This window comes from Paroedura picta, chromosome 2 (assembly GCF_049243985.1).
Source record: "Paroedura picta isolate Pp20150507F chromosome 2, Ppicta_v3.0, whole genome shotgun sequence".
Lineage (NCBI taxonomy): Eukaryota > Metazoa > Chordata > Lepidosauria > Squamata > Gekkonidae > Paroedura > Paroedura picta.
The window spans coordinates 172,214,616-172,235,505 of NC_135370.1; the positions used below are offsets into that span (position 1 = coordinate 172,214,616).

At 47.5% G+C, this 20,890-nt stretch overlaps 1 protein-coding gene across 2 annotated transcripts in view; it reads right to left on the reverse strand.

Annotated features, from left to right (window-relative positions):
• Positions 1-315: 315 nt before the first annotated feature.
• Positions 316-20,890, reverse strand: part of NUDT14 (nudix hydrolase 14) — a 78,621-nt gene continuing 58,046 nt past the window's right edge. The window contains exons 3-5 of one of the 2 annotated variants that reach the window (XM_077323865.1): positions 11,960-12,024; positions 9,143-9,380; positions 316-713 (exon numbers count right to left, since the gene is read on the reverse strand). In XM_077323865.1, the coding sequence (XP_077179980.1) occupies positions 467-713; positions 9,143-9,380; positions 11,960-12,024 (550 nt within the window). In that variant the 3' untranslated portion in view covers positions 316-466. The remainder of the gene's footprint in view (positions 714-9,142; positions 9,381-11,959; positions 12,025-20,890) is intronic. The other variant, XM_077323863.1, reaches the window with a different exon arrangement.

Sequence of the window (20,890 nt, forward strand, 5' to 3'; positions counted from 1 at the left end):
ACTCTTATGATTCTACGATTCTAACTTTAAGGGAGGCTGCCTGCTGCAACTCTGCACGAGCAACTGTTTCGTACACTTTTCAACCAAGTTGGAGTTGTGATCAGATAGCAGAATTGTGAGGGGAGTGTGGGCTCCTCTGAGAGCAATCTATTCTGGATGCTCTTGAAGGAACCCTTTTGGAATGAAAGTGAAGGGTGGCCTTCATTTCCCAGTGTGCCATGGTAGCAAACCATTTTGGGTGATTCCATGTTGGAAAATAGCAATCAGCTATAGAATATGGGAAATGATGAGTCCTGCTAGCGAGATGATTACGCCAGAGGCTGCAGAAGGGTGATACTTTAATTCTTTATTTAAACAGAGGAATCAGACTCTTAATGGCTTTGAGGATATTCCTTAAAGCGGGCTTCCGGGATGTGGTTTGCTTTTTATATGGTCCCCTCCCCACCCTTTCCCGTATGCCTTGACACTATTCCGGTTTTCCCAAAACCTTAGGGGCAATGTTGCTTTGGAACCACATGAAGCAGAACAGGACACCCATTGTTTTCGGAAAAGTCTCATCAAATGCAAAACTCATCGAGTCCCGCAGGGATATTTCCACGACTTCGATCAGCTCGCCTTCTTCCGGCTGGCCACCTCCTTTGCCGGTTTTCATCTTGTCGGTTACTTCTGCATAAAATAAGGTCTGCTTCGATCCTGTCACACCGACTCCAGATCTCCAGATAAAAGGAGGTGAAAGGGAAAAAAGAAAAATGTGATATTTAGATGTTTTGTCTTTTTTAAAATAAGCTTTACCTGATCAAAATTTTGGGGACATGGCTCAAGTACTCAATAGAAGGCAGAACCACACTTTTAAAGACGCAGAGCTGCTGCAGAAAACTGCAACCTCGTGTTAAATGTTTGATTCTCTTTTTGTACGCCTTGCCCTGTATCCTGGCGTCGTTATGCCGAGTGCTTTCTGCATCATGGTGTGGTATTGAAGGCTGGGCATACACAAAGTTGCATTGTGGAAGGGACATGGGGAGAGGATCTATACACAGGGCTGCCATTTTTGGCAGGAGCCCTGCGTTTCTTATGACCTGAACTTTCTGATGGATCGCTGTGTTTGTTTGTAGCAGGAGAAAAGAGGAAGAGTTCAGGAGAACCTTAAAGACCTCACTAATTTTGTGTGAAGGGAGGAGCTCATGCTGTGACTCATAAAAAGCTCACCACGAGCCGCAAGGGAGTGGCGGGCTATAAATATAATAATAATAATAATAATAATAATAATAATAATAATAATAATAATAATAATAATAATAATAATAATCTTCTGCCACAGATTTTGTTTTTCAGGTGCTACAGAACTCTTCAAGTTTCTAGTTCAGCATTTAGCTATCTAATGTGTTTTGATCCTAAATATTTTAGGTAAATTACATACATCATACTCCTCTCAAGTCACCATATCTTACTATGGTCCCTCCATAAGTTACATATTAATCAATGTATTATCAGCCCTCAGGTAACCTAGTGGGCCCCAACAAGCATCACAGGTAACCTATATAATTTAGAGAAAGCCCAATCCAAATTCTCAAGATCGATTCTTCATGTTCCTGACAGTATTTCAAACACAGCTGTAAGGATCGAGACAGGAATGAAGAAGAATTGGCTTTTATACCCTGCTTTTCACTGCCTGAAGGAGTCTGAAAGCGGTTTACAATCACCTTCCCTTCCTCTCCCCACAACATATGCCCTGTGAGATAGGTGGGGCTGAAAGAGCTCTGAGAGAACTGCTCTGAGAAAACAGCACTTTCAGGACTATGACTGGCCCAAAGTCACCCACGCGGGCTGCATGTGGAAGAGCAGGGAATCAAACCCGAGCGTGAGTTGTCTCGTGATTTCTGCACCTAGGAGGGGGTGGAGCCTGCATGCCTTAAACCGCTTGTGTCTTTCCCCCCATACTTACCTCCCTAGCCTGCCTTTTAGCACCCGTGGTGATGTCACTTCCAGGTGTGTGGTCAGCTGACATCACTTCCGGGGCTCTTTGAAGCCTGAAAAATTATTTCAGGGGCTCCTCCATGGTCAAAAGGTTGAAAAAGGCTGCTCCAGAACATCATAATCCGGAAGATTGATTTTTAAATCGCCTACGTTATAATGTCCTACCATCAGCATACTTCAGAGGGAAATTTCAAAGACTTCCAATTGCAGAATGCATTTGCTTATGTAATGAAAGGCTATTGCATGCGTTTTTTTTTTAATGCAAATTATATAATCATATACAAGTAGGTCTTTTATCTTCCATTCAGTCCTGCTGTCCCCGTCTTTTGCAGAAACAAAGCCTCATGTTGATTTTGTCAAATACCTATAGAGACCTTACAAATAAGATTGCCAGATTTGCTTGGCTAACTAGTAGAGTATGAAAGAACTGGTCGAACAATGCATTAATGTGCCTTACCTATTATCCCTACTGATGATTCAGCTTTACAGTGCAATCCTAAACAGAGTTATACCCTTCCAACACCACTGACTTCAATGCCCATATTAGGGTGTAACTTTTCTGAGGATTACCTCAAAAGAGCCAGCTTGGTATAGTGGTTATGAACACTGACTTCTAATCTGGTGAGCTAGGTTTGATTCCCCGCTTTTCAACATGGAGCCAGCTGGGTGACCTTGAACTCTCTACTGCCCTGATAAAGCTGTTCTGACTGAGCAGTAATATCAGGGCTCTCTCAGGCTCACCTACCTCACAGGGTGCCTGTTGTGGGGAGAGGAAAGGAAGGCGATAGGAAGCCGCTTTGAGATTCCTTCGGGTAGAGAAAAGCGGCATATAAGAACCAACTCTTCTTCTTCTTCAGTAATATCAGGGCTCTCTCAGCCTCACCTCCCTCACAGGGTATCTGTTGTGGGGAGAGGAAAGGGAAGGCGATTATCAGCTGCTTTGAGACTACTTCAGGTAGAGAAAAGCGGCATATAGGAACCAGCTCTTCTTCTTCTTCAGTAATATCAGGGCTCTCTCAGCCTTGCCCACCTCACAGGGTGTCTGTTGTGGGGAGAGGAAAGGAAGGTGACTGTAAGCCACTTTGAGATTCCTTCGGGTAGAGAAAAGCGGCATATAAGTACCAACTTTTCTTCTTCTTCTTCTAGTCGCATTAGCTTGCTTATTAGATGCTTCATCCAGTTGACCATACCGACATGCCCTGCCTTGGGTCTCAGTGTGAAAGGGGAGCCACCAACCAAGTGAAATTCATCAAATCAAAGACATTAAGGAGCTGTTTTAACCAGGCTGCGGGTGCTTTCGTTACCCGAGCATTGTTTGTTTCTTCAGCAGCATGGATGCTGTTGCTGGCAACCTCCAGGGAGGAGGACAGCGGCCAAGCCCGTGACAGGGAGGGGGAGGGGGCGCTTGCTTTCCGTTCCAAAGAGGCGTTTATTTATTTATTTCAAATATTTACAAGACTCCTTTTCTCTCTTCCTTCGTTACCCAGTAACGCCAGACAAAGCAGAACAATGCAATTCATAGCAAAAAAGAAAAAAAAAAACCCTGCATATGTAAGCTGGTACCCCAAATAAAACCTGAAACTCAAGTGTAGCCAGGTTGGAAAACAAAATATCAGCCTTTCAGAAATCCCTGCTCACCTGTCCTAAGCAGGTCAGGTTTGCAGCCCCTCCAAATTGCCTGGGGGGCTGTTTTTATCCTGCTCTCAGCCTGACCTTAGTTGATTTTGCGCATGTTGGATAATGCACTGTCAATGCACCTTAGAAGTAGATTATCCTGTTCTGCACAGGAATATCCAGCTGCAAAAGCACATTGAAAGTGCATTATCTAATGGGTGCAGAATGGGCCATTGATAGTTCAGGGTCGCCAGTTCTCATCAGAACTTGGAAGATAAGCAGATTTGACCTTGGCTAATATCTGGATGGGACACACACACACACACACACCGAGGAATATCAATGAAGGCTGGCAATGGGGAACCACCTCCGCACCACCTTGCCTTGAAATCCCTACAGCACGGGTGGCCCAACTGTGACTCTCTGGATGTCCAATTCCCATGAGCCCGTGTAGTCCACAGACATCTGGAGAACCACAGTTTGGCCACCCCTGCCTTACAGGGTTGCCTTAAGCCAGCTGCGACTTGACTGCACAAAAAAGAGGATCGTTTCCTGCTTCCTTAACATGCCACGCTTAATTCTTGTGTGTGTTTCACATCTCCCAGTCCGGTCACATTGCTCGTTAGAAAACATCTTGCTGGTTCCACTGAGTTATGCCAATGAGCTCCCCGAAGAGATCAGGGCCCTGACTGAACTCCCACAATTCCACAGGACCTGCAAAAGGGAGCTCCTCCACCAGGCATTTGCCTGAGACCGACCGACTCAAAACATCTACAGGTTCCCCGCCCTCATACTGAGAGGTTGAACCTAACTAGGGATTGTGAATGTTATTGTTTGTATAAACAAACAAACAAACAAACAAATAACCGCCAGCTTCAGTGCAAAAACCAGATTCTAAATAGCATACCTCAGAAATACAGGGGCCCAACCTTTTTTCTTGGATGCTTTAGGATCCTTTGGGCTGATCCTGCGTTGAGCAGGGGGTTGGACTAGATGGCCTGTGTGGCCCCTTCCAACTCTATGATTCTATGATTCTATGATAGCCCAGGCTAGCCCTATCTTGCTGGATCCCGGAAGCTAAGTAGGGCTGGCCCTGGCTAGTATTTAGCTTAATTCTTAGGCATGTTTCACATTTCCTAGTCGGATCACATGGCTCATTAGGTGTCTCATCTTATTGATTACATTGACTTACGGCATTGAGCCTTAGTGCAAAAACCGGACTCTAAACAGCAAACACGAGAAGTACAGGGGACCAACCTGGATGGCCCAGGCTAGGCCTATCTCACCGGATCCCGGAAGCTAAGCCGGCTAGTATTTAGATGGGAGGACCCCAAAGAATGCCACGGTTGTGACGCAGAGGAAGGCAGTGGCCAACCACCCTGGAACATCTCTCGCCTCGAAAACCTCGCCAGGATCGCTAGTAGTCAGTTGTCCCTTGATGGCCCTTTCCACCACCAACCCTTTGCTATTTAGATGATTATTTCGGAATATGGGGGGATGCATTCAAGAAATCTCCCAGATGAGCCAACATTAATTTGCAGCCACTTAGATGAAGGGAAGGGAAACAACGCAGGCTATGGGTCAAGGCGGGGTGGACCTCCTGAGCGTTGCCCAGGGGTGCCCTGTCTAACTCCCCTAGACCCCACTGTGGATATGCATCAGAAGCTAGTGTGAATTCCAAAGTTTGCATCTCACTTCTTGTGCTTCGGTTCCATAAATCAGGTTGGTGGGGGCGGTGGCTTTGATGTTTCCTAACAACGTCAGGAGACTAACCGTACCACGTAGAGTACAATGCAGTGCTCTCCCTGAGTGCCTATGAATCAATACCATTTTAGCCTCACCACAATGTACTTGACAACAAGGGAGATCACCTGCCAGCACACCTGTCTGCAGATGCTATAATATAATATAATTTTGTGTCAATTGCTTCTGCTGTGTGTTTCTTTTCCCTGCACCTGCCGCTTACAATCTCAGAGCCGTATAATGGGGGACACAGATTTACCTGGGGAATAACCCGTAATTGCTCCTCTGCACACCCATTGTGTGCGCTGCAAGGATTTGGATCGTAGTACAAAGAACGCCGGCATTTAGGATTTGCTTATGAGCATGATGTGATACGCTCTTGAAAATGCTGGACTGTAGCGACCTAAATTGCATTTTATGAATGACCAGGATTTTTATCACAGGGTTGCGCTTTACAGAATACTCAACAAGTGTGTACAACAACCACAAACACTTTTGAAGAAGAAGAGTTGGTTCTTATGTGCTGCTTTTCTTTACCCGAAGGAGTCTCAAAGTGGCTTAAAGTCGCCTTCCCTTTCCTCTCCCCACAACAGACACCCTGTGAGGTGGGTGAGGCTGAGAAGAAGAAGAAGAAGAAGAAGAAGAAGAGTTGGTTCTTATATGCCGCTTTTCCCTACCCGAAGGAGGCTCAAAGCGGCTTACAGTCGCCTTCCCTTTCCTCTCCCCACAACAGACACCCTGTGGGGTGGGTGAGGCTGAGAGAGCCCTGATATCACTGCTCGGTCAGAACAGTTTTATCAGAGCCGTGGCGAGCCCAAGGTCACCCAGCTGGCTGCATGTGGGGGAGCGCAGAATCGAACCTGGCATGCCAGATTAGAAGTCCGCACTCCTAACCACTACACCAAACTGGCTCAGAGAGAGCTCTGATGTTACTGAAGAAGAAGAGTTGGTTCTTATATGCTGCTTTTCTCTACCAAAGGAGTTTCAAAGCGGCTTCCTTTTCCCTTCCCTTTCTCTCTCCACAGCAGAAACCCTGTGAGGAAGGTGAGGCCAACCCCGCTCAAGACCATTTTGGGCTTGGAACAGCAAAAGTTAAAAGGCAACTGTGGTTTGTAAACAGGCCCCAATATACCCTAGATCAGGTCCTCCTGAGACTCAGGGCAGTTCTGCAGGGCCAGTAAAACAGAGGTGTTCCACCAGGGCTACAGTGGAGGCCAGGAACAAAACTGAAATTCTGGCCTCCCTGCCCAAAACCTCAGCCAGATCTTCACTGCATTGACATTGGTACCTCCCCAGCATGGATATTAAGGATGGTCTGAGCCAACTGTATGTAGAATGTTTTAAAGTGTTGGTATTTTGTCAGTGTTTTTGTCTTCTTACCTGCCCTGAAAGAGCCTCTTGTGGCGCAGAGTGGTAAGGTAGCAGACATGCAGTCTGAAAGCTCTGCCCATGAGGCTGGGAGTTCAATCCCAGCAGCCGGCTCAAGGTGGACTCAGCCTTCCATCCTTCTGAGGTCGGTAAAATGAGTACCCAGCTTGCTGCTGGGGGGTAAACGGTAATGACTGGGGAAGGCACTGGCAAACCACCCCATATTGAGTCTGCCATGAAAACGCTGGAGGGCGTCATCCCAAGGGTCAGACGTGACCCGGTGCTTACACAGGGGATACCTTTACCTTTTTACCTGCCCTGGGCTTTCGGGGAAGGGCAAATTAGAAATAAAATTATCATCATCATCATCATCATCATCATCAAAAGGAGTATGGAATGCCGTCTTCTTTCAGCATTCCCGTAGCTGTGATGGGCCACTATAAGCATCCTAAAAATGCTACGGACAACTATTTTTAACCCCAATCCTGCAGCTACTTCCTCAGAAGCAATTCCCCCTGAGTCTAATAAGGCTTAAGAGCACCCAGGGCTGCAGCCTTTGTTTCCCAAGGAAGAGAGCATCTTTTCAACTGGCAAACCTGTTCCCTAATCTGGCTCTCGGGAGTCGCTAGAGACATCTCCTCTGTTTCGCTCCCTCCCCACCCCCCTTAGCCAAACCTCCTTAATCCAGCAGGAAGCGACATTTGCCAGGATTGACAGCTGTGGATTTGTATTCAATTCCCAGGTTTCTCCTCCCCGCTTCCCTCTCCGCTCCCCCTCCTTTTAGAAAAAAAAGAACGTCAGGGTCCACCTCAATAGAGTTGTCAAGAGGGAAGACGGAGAAAGTTTTGTTTTGCTTCCGAGCAGCCACCCTCTGTACATTGAGACATGCGTTCCCAAGCAGGAGAACAGATGCTTTTTTCACAAGCCTGCAATCTGGGAAGGCAGAAGGCTCCGAGCACATTTTCATTTCTGATTATTTAATTCTTGACATTTCCTTAATTCCAAATACTAGACACATACCACACACACACACACACACACACACACGAGACATGAGCGTTGGCTACTTCCCTGATTTCCGACTGAATTTCATTTTTTTAAAAAGGCACAATTCCTTATAAAGGAGTCCGTTATTGTAGCGGCAATGTCTGGATGATGAACTGTGTTCTAGCGTGCATCTTATGTTTTTGCGTGTGTGTGTTTTTAAGTCAGCGTGCAATCCCCACCCCACCCCCCCACGTGCTACAAAATCATGGACTCCAGGAATTTCCCAACTGGGTGCTGGGAGGAACGACCAATGTGAAGTCTCCTCGAAGTTATCCACACAGGACACTGCCCACTGCATCTCTGCATGATCCACTGCATCTCTGCATGATACGCTCTTGAAACAACCCTCGCAGAGGCTGTATCCGGGCCCTAGCAGAGTTAGCACGGTTCTGCAGGGCCTGCAAATTGGCATTTGGTCGAGGCCACTGAATTGACAACCTCCATTTGGCCCTCCAGAACCCTGTCCTACCAGATATGCCCACGGGTCACAATTCTAATCCAACCACTCTACTGGGCTATGGCCAGAATGTTAGTGGTTAAACAGTAAATAATTAAATGTTTCAATGCCGCTTATGCTCTTGCTGTTGTTGATATTGTTGCAGTTCATGCATACTTGACATGTTGGATTTCATGTTCCCTGTGAACTGCCCTGAGCTGAAAGGGAGGGCGGTACAAAAATGTTAGTAATAAAATAAATGAATAAAATAAAAAATAGCAGTTGTGCAGACAGAGTTTCTTTGATCTGGTGGGAGGTGTTAATGCCCTCTGCTTTAAGGTTTCAGATTTTTATGTCAACATGGGATCCCCCCTCTCCCAAACCTGTACATGGCCCCATTGTGTTGATTTTTTGATCTGTCTTGAGTTAAAGTTCGGAATTAATTTACAGGTATTTGTTAGGCACATCCAAAATTTGTTTAGCATAACTTGGAAGGAAGCATAACTTCCAAGTTATGCTAAAGCCTGATTGATTAACCAAACTATGGTGGAAAACCCCCTAATTTTACTAAAGTGACACCAGAATTGCTATGGATAGTCCTGGGGACCACCAGCAAGCTGGCACTAGCAGAGAGAGGTGCTCGTAAGGCCTTAAAGGTTAAAATCAACACCTTAAGCATGATCCAAAACTCAACTGACAGCCAGGGCAACTGCTGAAGAACAGGTCAAATATGGGTTCTCCATGGGCTTCATGTAAGGACCTGGGTTCTGGAACAGCTGTAATTTCCAGGTCAAGGATAAAAGGAAGCCCACCCAGCCATTGACAACTGGTGCAACCTTTTGCTACAGCTGCCTGCCCAAGAGGAGAGTGACAGAAAGGCTGCCCAAGCAGAATTGCTTGCATAGGGGCTTGGTGGGCTTCAGTTGTCTTCTGACAATCACCTGTCCTGGACCTACTTACCGGTACGATGTGATTCTTTTCAGGCTGGCTAGAGGGATGTCGTAGCCACACTCCTCTAAGACTTCCTGGCGAGCGATTTCCTCCAGAGAGAGCTCCGGCTTGTCTACGATGCCAGCGCAGAGCTCGTACGTCACTCCTACAGAAGCTGGCAAATGGCATTCGAGAGGACGCCAGTTCTCCTGGCAGTCTCCCTCAAAGTCTTTAGGATGGTGCTGAGCCATCTCGCTCATATAGACAGCTGAAACAGGCAAGGAACACACCGAGTTACTGACATTGTGCGGAAAAGAGCCTCGGCTTCATATCAGAGCATGAAGTTTGCATGCTAAAAGTCCCACGTTCAGTCCCTAGACAAAGGATCTCTGGTAGCTGGTGTTGGGGAAAGTCATTTCAATGTCCGAGACTTTGGAGAACCACTGCCTATCTGAGTAGACAATATTGAGTTAGGGTGATCACTGGCTCAGACCAGGGGTCCATACAGTCCAACATCCTGTCTTACACAATGGCCAATCAGTTCGTCCAGAGGGCCAACAAGAGGTCAGAGAAACTGAGGCCTTCATTAAAATGCCACAAGTCCATCTATTCCAGCATCCTGTCTCACATGGTGGCCAAACAGTTCATCTGGAGGGACAGTAACAGGGCACAGAGGCTGAGACATTCATTAGAACATCAGAAAAGCCCTGCTGGATCAGACCAATGGTCCATCTAGTCCAACATCCTGTCTTACACTGTGGTCAACGAGTTCCTCCAGAGGGCCAACAAGAGGGCATTGAGGCTAAGACCTTCCCCTGATGCTACATCCTAGCTCTGAGATTGACTGCTTCTGAACCTGGAGGTTCTCTTTAGTCGCCATGTCTAGTAGACACTGCTAGACCTATCCTCCAAAAATTTGTCTAATCCCTTTAAAGCCATCTATACGAGTGGCCCCTACTCCAACAACTGAATCACACATTTTATAGTAAAGAAGTAGTTCCTTTTGTCTGTCCTGGATACCCTCAAGTTCTAGCATTTTGGGAGAGAGAGAAAAAAGTTCTCTTTGTCAACTCTCTGTACCCAATGCCTCCCTATCATGTCCCCTCTTAGTCTCCTCTCTTCTAAACTGAAAAGCCCTAGACATTGCAGCCTTTCCTCACAGGAAAAGTGCTCCAACCCCACCACCCCATCATATTGGCTCCATCCTTCTGTACGTTCTCCAACACCACAGTGTTCCTGTGGAGACACAGTGACCAGAACTGCACACACATTGTTCAGATATGCCAGTCTTTGCATATCAGAGACAGTTCTCTTCCATGTGGAAAATGGTGATGACAGAATGTTTCCGAAACTAAAGAGGCTGGAGAGGATTCCTCCGATGGGCCTCAAGCTCAGTATGAACATGGGAACCTCACAAAGAGCTTCACGTGAAACCAAATACAGATTGAAGGTACCACAAGCTTCTCACCTATGTATTCCCTTCCAAATCAACATATCGTTGGGTCTAAAGAGGTCAGAGCAGATCTCACCTCCTTGAAGAGTGTCCATAATGACATTTGGGGCCCAGCCTAATCATCAAAGGCTCACGTGCCTTATACTGAATCAGACCACCAATCTAGCAAGGTCTGATATTGTCTACTCAGACTGGCAGCAGCTCTCCAGGCAGAGGCCTTTCCCATCACCTCCTGCCTGGTCCTTTTAAGCTGGAGATGCCGGGGATTGAACCTGGGACCTTCTGCATGCCAAGCAGAGGCTTTGCCCGTGAGCTATGGCCTCTCTCCATACCTCTCCAGGGTCTCAGGCTGAGGTCTTTCACATCCCCTCCTGCCTGGCCTTTTTAAAGTGGAGATGCCGGGGATTGAACCTGGGACCTTCTGCATACCAAGCAGAGGCTCTGCCCGTGAGTTATGGCCTCTCTCCATGGCTCTCCAGGGTCTCAGGCAGAAGTCTTTTTCAGCACCTACTGCCTGGCATTTTTAAAGTGGAGATGCTGAGGATTGAACCTGGGACCTTCTGCATGCCAAGCAGAGGCTTTGCCACTGAGCTATGTCCCCTCTCCATGGCTCTCCAGGGTCTCAGGCAGAGGAGTTTTTCATCACTTCCTGCCTGGTCCTTTTAACTTGAGATGCTGGGGATTGAACCTGGGACCTTCAGCATGCCAAGCAGAAACTATACCACTAAGCCATCGCCCCTCCCCAGAGTTGCTGTCAGAGTTGCTGCAGTTATAACACCTCTTTCTCTAGCCTAAGAAGCCCTGCGGGGCCAACCTCTTTCACTCAAAGACGGCTCTTCAGCCGGTAAAGCGTGCCGTCGAATTACAACTGACCCACGGTGAACCCATAAAGTCCCATGTTGCAGGGTTTTTTTTTTCCCCCACGGCAAAAGATGAGCAGAGCTGTTTTTGCCATCGCATTCCCGCTGGCAGCCCCCGTCTTCGTTGGTGGTCTCCTGTCCAAGCGCCGGCCCTGCTTAGCGGAGCTCCTGGGCTCTGACAAGAAGGAGCTCGTCCAGGCCATTAGTTCTGCTACCCGAGGCCGTTGGAAGGCTCAGTGGATTGGTAGGAGCCAAGCCAATTCTCCCGGCCTCTCCCTAGATCATCCAGCACGGCGTCAGTTGTCAATGGAGCGCTGTGCAGAATCTGTCAGCGATCCTACCGAGGTTCAGGCTGGAATTGCCCCGCCGGGCAGCTTAGATTTACCAGAAGACTGAGTGCGGCTTCCTCTGGCTACAGAACAAACAGTACTCCACAAGTATTCATGGGCCCACCAGGCTTTTACGGCTGAAACGTATCATCGCCGGCTTCAGAGGGTTCAAATAATAATAATAATGAGGAGGATGAAGGATTACCTGGCCGGAACTGCTTCACCACAACAAAGCACTGCTGAGAAGTATTAAAGATCAGAATGGACACGCTGCGGGGGGAGAGAAAAGAACACCAGAAAGGAAGAAAAGGGAAAAGATCAATGCACTCGGCAACAAATAAATTAGCAACACGCCATTCCGCGGAGTCATCCGTTTTAATGGGTTTAGCGTTAGCCTGAGAAGAAAGGATGAGTGGGTCGCGTGAGCCGAGGATGCAGCTATTAAATTATAGTCCTACTGGCGAGCAGACTGGTTGTGAGAGGCTACGCCTTCTGATCTCAGGGGAGATGGAGGTTCAAAGGCGTACTCTGGGACATGTGAAGGATCGCGTGTGTAAGAAGAGTTGTTTTTTTTACCCTGCGTTTTACTACCCGAAGGCGTTTCCAAGCGGCTTACAGTCGCCTTCCCTTTCCTCTCCCCACAACAGACACCCTGTGAGGGAGGTGAGGCTGAGAGAGCCCTGATCTTACCAAAGAAGCAGAGTTGGTTCTTATATGCCGCTTTTCCCTACCCGAAGGAGGCTCAAAGTGGCTTACATACACCTTTCCTTTTCCTCTCCCCACAACAGACACCCTGTGAGGGAGGTGGTGCTGAGAGAGCTCTGATACACACTGCTCTGCAAGAACAGCTTTATCAGAACTGTGATGAGCCCAAGGGCACCCAGCTGGCTGCATGTGGAGGAGGAGTAGGGAATCAAACCCGGCTCTCCACGTTAAGAGTCTTCTGCTCTTAGCCACTACCCCACACTAACTTTCATAAACAAAGAGTGTGCAGTTGCACACGCCTTCTGGTGCATTTTGAAATGGCTTTTTAAAAATGTTACATATAGGAGAAGAAGAGTTGGTTTTATACCCCACTGTTCACTACCCAAAGGACTCTCAAAATGGCTTAAAATTGCTGTCCCTTTCTCCCCCCACAACAGTCACCCTGTGAGGTAGGTGGGGCTGAGAGAGCTCTGAGAGAAACTGCCTGGGGAAAACTGCTCTATTAGAACTGTGACTTGCTCAGGGCCACTCAGCTGGCTGCATGTGGAGGAGCAGGGGATCAAACCTGGCTTGCTAGATTAGAAGCCGCTGCTCTTAACCACAACACCACGCTGGCTCCCTGTGTTCAAATAGGCATCACAAACACCTAGGCTGTGGTCATACCTTCACAATGCATGCAACGGTAGGTCTCAACTGCATTTGTTCTGTTGGCTCTGGTAGTTTTGCCTCCTGACGTAGTTTTGGATCTTTCCTAGCTCAGTAGCCCCATCATCCATCTACTCATCCACCCATCCACCCATCCATCAACCTTCCATCCATCCATCCATCCATCCATCCATCCATCCATCCATCCATCCATCCATCCATCCATCCATCCATCCATCCATCCATCCATCCATTCATCCACCCAGCCAGCCAGCCAGCCAGCCAGCCAGCCATGACATATTAGCTGCTTTTCTTCCTTACACGACTTAAGGTGGCTCACAGAAGTTGCATAAAATGGGTTACATTAAAAACATAAAGCTAAAATTTAAAACCACCGTTTAGGCCGCAAATCCCTGGGGAGGCTGTGCCCGAATCGTGGGGCTGCCACAATGCAAGGCCTCTTTTGGATGAAAGCAGAAGGCAAAAGCCATTTAAATGGGCTCTGTCTTCCCTTCCATCCCCAAGTCCTTCAGCATTTCCCTCCAGCATCTCCCAGGCCACTGAATGGGCCAGACATAGGAAATGGACTATGCGCTGCCATTGTGAGGATAAGCGTATTTTACATCTGTTTTTTCCCACAGGTCAAAGTGTTTAGGCACATCTAGAGATGGCCATAGCCAAAGGATAGTGTCTGGGTGGCAGGTTAACATGGATAGAGAGGTTGTCGAGAGGCATTTAGCTGCACTGGATGAGTTCAAATCCCCTGGTCCGGATGAAATGCAACCGAGAGTGCTCAAAGAACTTTCCAGAGAACTTGCACAGCCCTTGTCCATCATCTTTGGCAGAGGTCATCAACCCCCGGTCCGCGGCCCGGTGGTGGGCCGAAAAGGCCACGGTACCGGGCCGCCGCCAGCCATGCCTGCCTTCCCCCGCTGGCAGCAAGAAGGAAGGGAAGAGGCAGGTGCAGTCGCCGGCATGGCGGTGACGCAAACGCGCATGCACGCTGTTGCCGCACATGCGCGTTAGCACCACCTGGTGGCAAAAACACACATGCGCGGCAATTGCGTGTGCACGTTTTTGCAGCACCCGGGCCGTTGGCTCTTCCCTCACTCCGGAGGCGGTCCCTGTCCTGAGAAAGGTTGGGGACCGCTAATCTTTGGGACCTCTTTAAGGACTGGAGATGTCCCGGAGGACTGGAAGAGAGCAAACGTTATTCCGATCTTCAAAAAAGGGAAGAAGGATGACCCGGGAAACTGCCAGCATTTGCTGGCAGGGGCTCATGGGAATTGTAGTCCATGGACATCTGCAGGGCCGCAGTTTGACTACCCCTGAATCTAAACAGTTCCAGGGTCAGGGCCAAGGTCAGCAGAGGAAGCCAGGCCACCAAAACCTCATCAGTTATTCATCATCATGGCAGAACGTCGATCATTTATCACTTGGTGATTCATAAAGTTGCTTCGTATGACTAGTTCTGGCTACATTGCGTGCGATGCGGTGGCGGAGAAAACCACGAGAGCTATCTGAAGTCGAGGTGTGATGCACGCACATAAAGACAAGTCGGCTGGACGAAGAAGACCTGTTTGCACAAGTCATGTAATCCGCTGAAATCCCAAGGCCTAATTAGCTTATCGACAGAAGCACAAATACCTTGGCAAAAGTAACAGGATGTTGATAAGCAATGTTATGAACTCCTGTCCTGCAACAAAGTTTGAGTCCAGTGGCACCGATAAGACCAACCAAGTTAAATTTGGAGTATATGCTTTCGTGTGCATGCGAAATTCCGAAGAAGTGTGCATGCACATGAAAACGTATACCCAGAATTTAACTTGGTAGATCTTGAAGAATAGAATCATAGAATCACAGAGTTGGAAGGGGCCTCTTGGGTCATCTAGTTCAACCCCCTGCACTATGCAGGACACTCACATCCCTATTGCTCATCCACTGTCACCTGCCGCCCCCTTGAACCTTCACAGAATCTGCCTCTCCGTCACATGGCAATCCATCCTGTCTTTAAAGATTTCCAAAGATGGAGAACCCACCACCTTCCAAGGAAGTCAGTTCCACTGAGGAACCGCTCTAACTGTCAGGAACTTCTTCCGGATGTTTAGATGGAATTTAGAATCATAGGATCATACAGTTGGAAGGTACTTCCTGGGTCATCTAGTCCAACCCCTTGCACTGTGCAGGACACTCACCACTCTCTCACTCATCCACTGATCTTAAAGATGTCACTGGACTCAAAATTTATTCTGGTACCTGAAGAAGAAGAGATGGACAGGAAATAAGTTAATTCAAGGACATGGTCAGTTCCTGGAGAGTCCACCAGTGGGTTGAGGAAATCCCACTGTTTGAGGCAGCAAGGCAGTTTAAAAAAAAAAAACCTTTTTTTACACTTGGCCCATTATAACTTCTGCCTCACTTCTGGGGACAGTGGGAGGACCAGTGGACCTCCTGATGAGACCTGGTTTTTGGCCAAAGTGTGACACAAGTGTTGGACTGGATGGACCACTGGCCTGATCCAACATGGCTTCTGTTATATCTGGAGTAGTGATGCTCTGTATTCTTGGTGCTTGGGGAGTAACAGCAGGAAGGATTCTGGAGTTCAGGATCTGCTGGTGGACCTCCTGCTGGACCCTGAGTTTTGGACACTGTGCAACACAGAGTATGAGACTGGACGGGCTATTGACTTCATCCAACATGGCTTCTCTTATGATAGACCTCCTGATGGTCCCTGCACTTTGGCCACTGTGTGACACAGAGTATTGGGCTGGATGGACTATTGATCTCATCCAACATGGCTTCTCTTATGTTCTTATAATAGACCTCCTAATGGTCCCTGGGCTTTGGCCACTGTGTGACACAGAGTATTGGACTGGATGTGCTATTGACCTCATCCAACATGGCTTCTCTTATGTTCTTATGATAGACCTCCTGATGGTCCCTGGGCTTTGGCCACTGTGTGACACAGAGTATTGGGCTGGATGGGCTATTGATCTAATCCAACATGGCTTCTTGAAGGACTGCAATCTGGATTTTCAGATAGTTAAGTGGATAGGGAATTGGTTAGAGAACCGCACTCAAAGAGTTGTTGTCAATGGTGTTTCATCAGACTGGAGAGAGGTGAGTAGCGGGGTACCTCAGGGCTCGGTGCTCGGCCCGGTACTTTTTAACATATTTATTAATGATCTAGATGAGGGGGTGGAGGGACTACTCATCAAGTTTGCAGATGACACCAAATTGGGAGGACTGGCAAATACTCCGGAAGATAGAGACAGAGTTCAACGAGATCTGAACACAATGGAAAAATGGGCAAATGAGAACAAGATGCAATTTAATAAAGATAAATGTAAAGTTCTGCATCTGGGTCAGAAAAATGAAAAGCATGCCTACTGGATGGGGGATACGCTTCTAGGTAACACTGTGTGTGAACGAGACCTTGGGGTACTTGTGGACTGTAAATTAAACATGAGCAGGCCGTGTGATGCAGCGGTAAAAAAGGCAAATGCCATTTTAGGCTGTATCAACAGGGGCATCACATCAAAATCACAAGATGTCATAGTCCCATTGTATACGGCACTGGTCAGACCACACCTGGAGTACTGTGTGCAGTTCTGGAGGCCTCACTTCAAGAAGGATGTAGATAAAATTGAAAGGGTACAGAGGAGAGCGACGAAGATGATCTGGGGCCAAGGGACCAAGCCCTATGAAGATAGGTTGAGGGACTCGGGAATGTTCAGCCTGGAGAAAAGGAGGTTGAGAGGGGACATGATAGCCCTCTTTAAGTATTTGAAAGGTTGTCACTTGGAGGAGGGCAGGACGCTGTTTCTGCTGGCTGAAGAGGAGAGGACACGCAGTAATGGGTTTAAACTTCAAGTACAACGATATAGGCTAGATATCAGGAAAAAGTTTTTCACAGTCAGAGTAGTTCAGCAGTGGAATAGGCTGCCTAAGGAGGTGGTGAGCTCCACCTCACTGGCAGTCTTCAAGCAAAGGTTGGATACACACTTTTCTTGGATGCTTTAGGATGCTTTGGGCTAATCCTGCGTTGAGCAGGGGGTTGGACTAGATGGCCTGTATGGCCCCTTCCAACTCTATGATTCTATGATTCTATGATTCTTCTTATAATAGATCTCCTGATGGTCCCTGGGCTTTGGCCACTGTGTGACACAGAGTATTAGGCTGGATGGGCTATTGACCTCATCCAACATCGCTTCTCTTATGTTCTTATAATAGACCTCCTGATGGACTCTGGGATGGATGGGCTGTTGGCCTGGTCTAGCATGGTTTTTCATATGTTCTTATGTCTGGGACAGTAATACTCTGCATGCTTGGTGCTTGAGGGGCAACAATGGGAGGGATTTTGGTTAACCTGTGCTAATGGACCTTCTGATGACACCTGGAATTTGGCCAATGTGTGACATGGAGTGATGGACTAGATGAACCAGTGGCCTGATCCAACTTGGCTTCCTTCTTGTGATGTCTGAAGCAGTGATGCTTTGTATTCTTAGTGCCTGGGGGGGCACAGTGGGAGGGCTTCTGGAATTCTGGCCCCCGATGGCACCTGGGTTTTGGCCACTGTCTTTTGAGTGTTGGGCTGCTGCTTTGGGTGTTGATTTAAATGTGATAGAAGTGGCAGAAGGTACCTGCCAGTTTGGTGTAGTGGTTAGGAGTGTGGACATCTGTCATGCCGGGTTCGATTCTGTGCTCCCCCACATGCAGCCAGCTGGGTGACCTTGGGCTCACCACAGCACTGATAAAACTGTTCTGACCGAGCAGCGATATCAGGGCTCTCTCAGCCTCACCCACCCCACAGGGTATCTGTTGTGGGTAGAGGAAAGGGAAGGCGACTGTAAGCCACTTTGAGCCTCCTTCGGGTAGGGAAAAGCGGCATATAAGAACCAACTCTTCTTCTTCTTCTTCTTCTTCTTCTTCTTCTTCTTCTTCTTCTTCTTCTTCTTCTTCTTCTTCTTCTTCTTCTTCTTCTTCTTCTTCTTCTTCTTCTTCTTCTTCTTCTTCTTCTAAGAGCTGACCATATGGGTATCAGGATCTCTGATTACTGCAGTCTAGTTTGTTCCCCAGAAAATCTGCCAATACTAATTAGAACAAATGAGGCAGCCGTGCAAACCCTGCAGTTTTAATGGAGGAACCCACAATTACCGGCCTACCAACAGTGACCCCAATTTGATGCCCAAGTGATCCCACTAAAAATCTCCAGAATTCAGTTGGGTCTGGAGGAAGTTTACCTGCCATCCCATGGCGGCAATCAACAATTCCCTGAGTAAGCAAGGAAGGGCTACAAGAGACAAAAACTGGCACATTCCTTCCTGCCCACCCACTCTCAATCTGCCTAAGTTCACAAAATCAGCATTTCTGTCAGATGACTATATAGCCTCTGCTTAGAAACTTCCAAAGGAGAACACACCACCTCCCGAGGAAGCCTGTTCCATTGAGGAACAGCTTTGAAATTTCTTCGGGATGTTTAGCCCAAAATTCTTTTGAATTAATTTCAACCCATTGGTTCTGGTCCGACTCTCTGAAGCAAGAGAAAACAACTCTTCTCCATCTTCTATATGATAGTCCCTCAAATATTTGAAGATGGTTATATCACCTCTTAGTCATCTTCTCTCCAGGCTAAACAGACCAAGCTCCCTCAGCCTTTCCTCATACGACAATCTCCAACTCCCTCACCATCTTTGTTGCCTCCCTCTGGATGTGCTCCAGTTTCTCTACATCTTCAGTTTTGGTGCCCAAAACTGAACACAGTGCTCCAAGTGAAGTCTTACCAGAGCTGAATAAAGCGGGAACATTACCTCATGTGATCTGGATGCTACAGTTCTTTTAATGCAACCTAAAATCCCATTTGCCTTTTTAGCTACCGAGTCACACTGCTGATTCATGTTCAGTGTATGGTCTCATAAGACCCCGAGATCCTTTTCACATGTACTACTGTCAAGACAAGTCTCACCCATCCTATAATGATGCATTTGATTTTTCCTACCTAAATGAAGATAGGTAGGAATCTTCATTGAAATTTCACTATTGAAATTCATTTTGGCCCAGCTTTCTAGCCTGTCAAAATCATCCTGTATCCTGATTCTGTCTTCTGGTGTGTTTGCTACCCCTCCCAGTTTAGTATCATTGGCTAATTTAATAAGTGCCCCCCTCTATTCCTTCATCTAAATCATTTATGAATATGTTGAACAACACAGGGCCCAGGACAGATCTCTGAGGCACTCCACTCATTCATTTCCAAGATGACAAACCATTTACAAGCACCCTTTGGGTGTGATCTGTCAACCAGTTCTCAACCCACCTAACAGTAATAGGATCCATACTGCATTCTACCAACTTGCCAGTAAGAATACCATGGGGAACCTTATCAAAAGCCTTACTGAAATCAAGGTAAATTATGTCCACAGCATTCCCATTATCTAGCAAGGTAGTAACTTTTGCAAAAAAAGAGACAAGGTTAGTCTGACATGACTTGTTCTTGAGAAAGCCATGCTGACTCTTAGTAATGACAGCCATCTGCTCTAGCTGCTCAAGGACCGACTGCTTGATGATTTGTTCTAAAATTTGCCAGCTATAGACGTCAAGCTGATAGATCGGTAGTTACCCAGATCTGCCTTTCCCCCCTTTTTGAAGCTGTAACCAGTCTCAGTAGCCAAGATGGTCCAATGCTCTGACTCAGTATGAGACAGCTTTGGAGGGGTGTGAGGAATGTTGTCAAGTGGCTTCCAACTTATGGCGTCCTGTCATTAACACCCATGCTCAGTCCTTGCAGAAAGTGGACCATGGCTTCCTTGACTGACTCCATCCATCTCATGGCAGGTCGCCCTCATTTTCCGATGCCTTACCCTTTTCCTGGCACAACTGTCTTTTCCAGGGACTATTATCTTCCATGACAGTCTTCCAGTGATGGCCAGCACGCGTGCACCTCTACGACCCCCTTTGGGTTGCTGCAGCGACCCCCGCCGCCCCTGTTGTGGTGATGGCAGGTTCAGCAACCCAAAGGGTTATGGGTTGAGAACCACTGATGGTGACAGTGGCCTAAAGGGGGTCATAAGGTTGGGGGGGTCATGTCAGTGGAGGGGTCATGGTGGTGGCAGCCCCAGCTACCCCCCTGAAAGGTGGATCGACCCCCCAGGTTGAGAATTATTGGTTTAAATCAATCTAATTTTATCTGACCATTTGCATGTACTGGTGGGAAGATCTATTGTCTGCTATTGTGTGTATATATGTTGGCAAATAGTTGATCCTGGCAAATAGATGGGGAAGAAATGGAGATAGTGACAGATTTTACTCCTGGGCTCCAAGATCACTGCAGATGGGGAGTGCAGCAAAGAAATTAAAAGAAGCTTGCTCCTGGGGAGGAAAGCTATGGCAAATCTAGACAGCATCCTAAAAAGCAGAGACATCACCCTGCCAACAAAAGTGCGTTTAGTCAAGGCTATGGTCTTCCCAGTAGCAATGTATGGCTGTGAAAGTTGGACCATAAGGAAGGCCGAGCGTCAAAGAATTGAGGCTTTTGAACTCTGGTGCTGGAGAAGACTCTTGCGAGTCCCTTGGACTGCAAGGCGAACAAGCCGGTCAGTCCTAGAGGAGATCAGCCCTGACTGCTCCTTAGAAGGCCAGATCCTGAAGATGAAACTCAAATACTTTGGCTACCTCATGAGAAGGAAGGACTCCCTGGAGAAGAGCCTAATGCTGGGAGCGATCGAGGGCAAAAGAAGAAGGGGGCGACAGAGAATGAGGTGGCTGGATGGAGTCACTGAAGCAGTCGGTG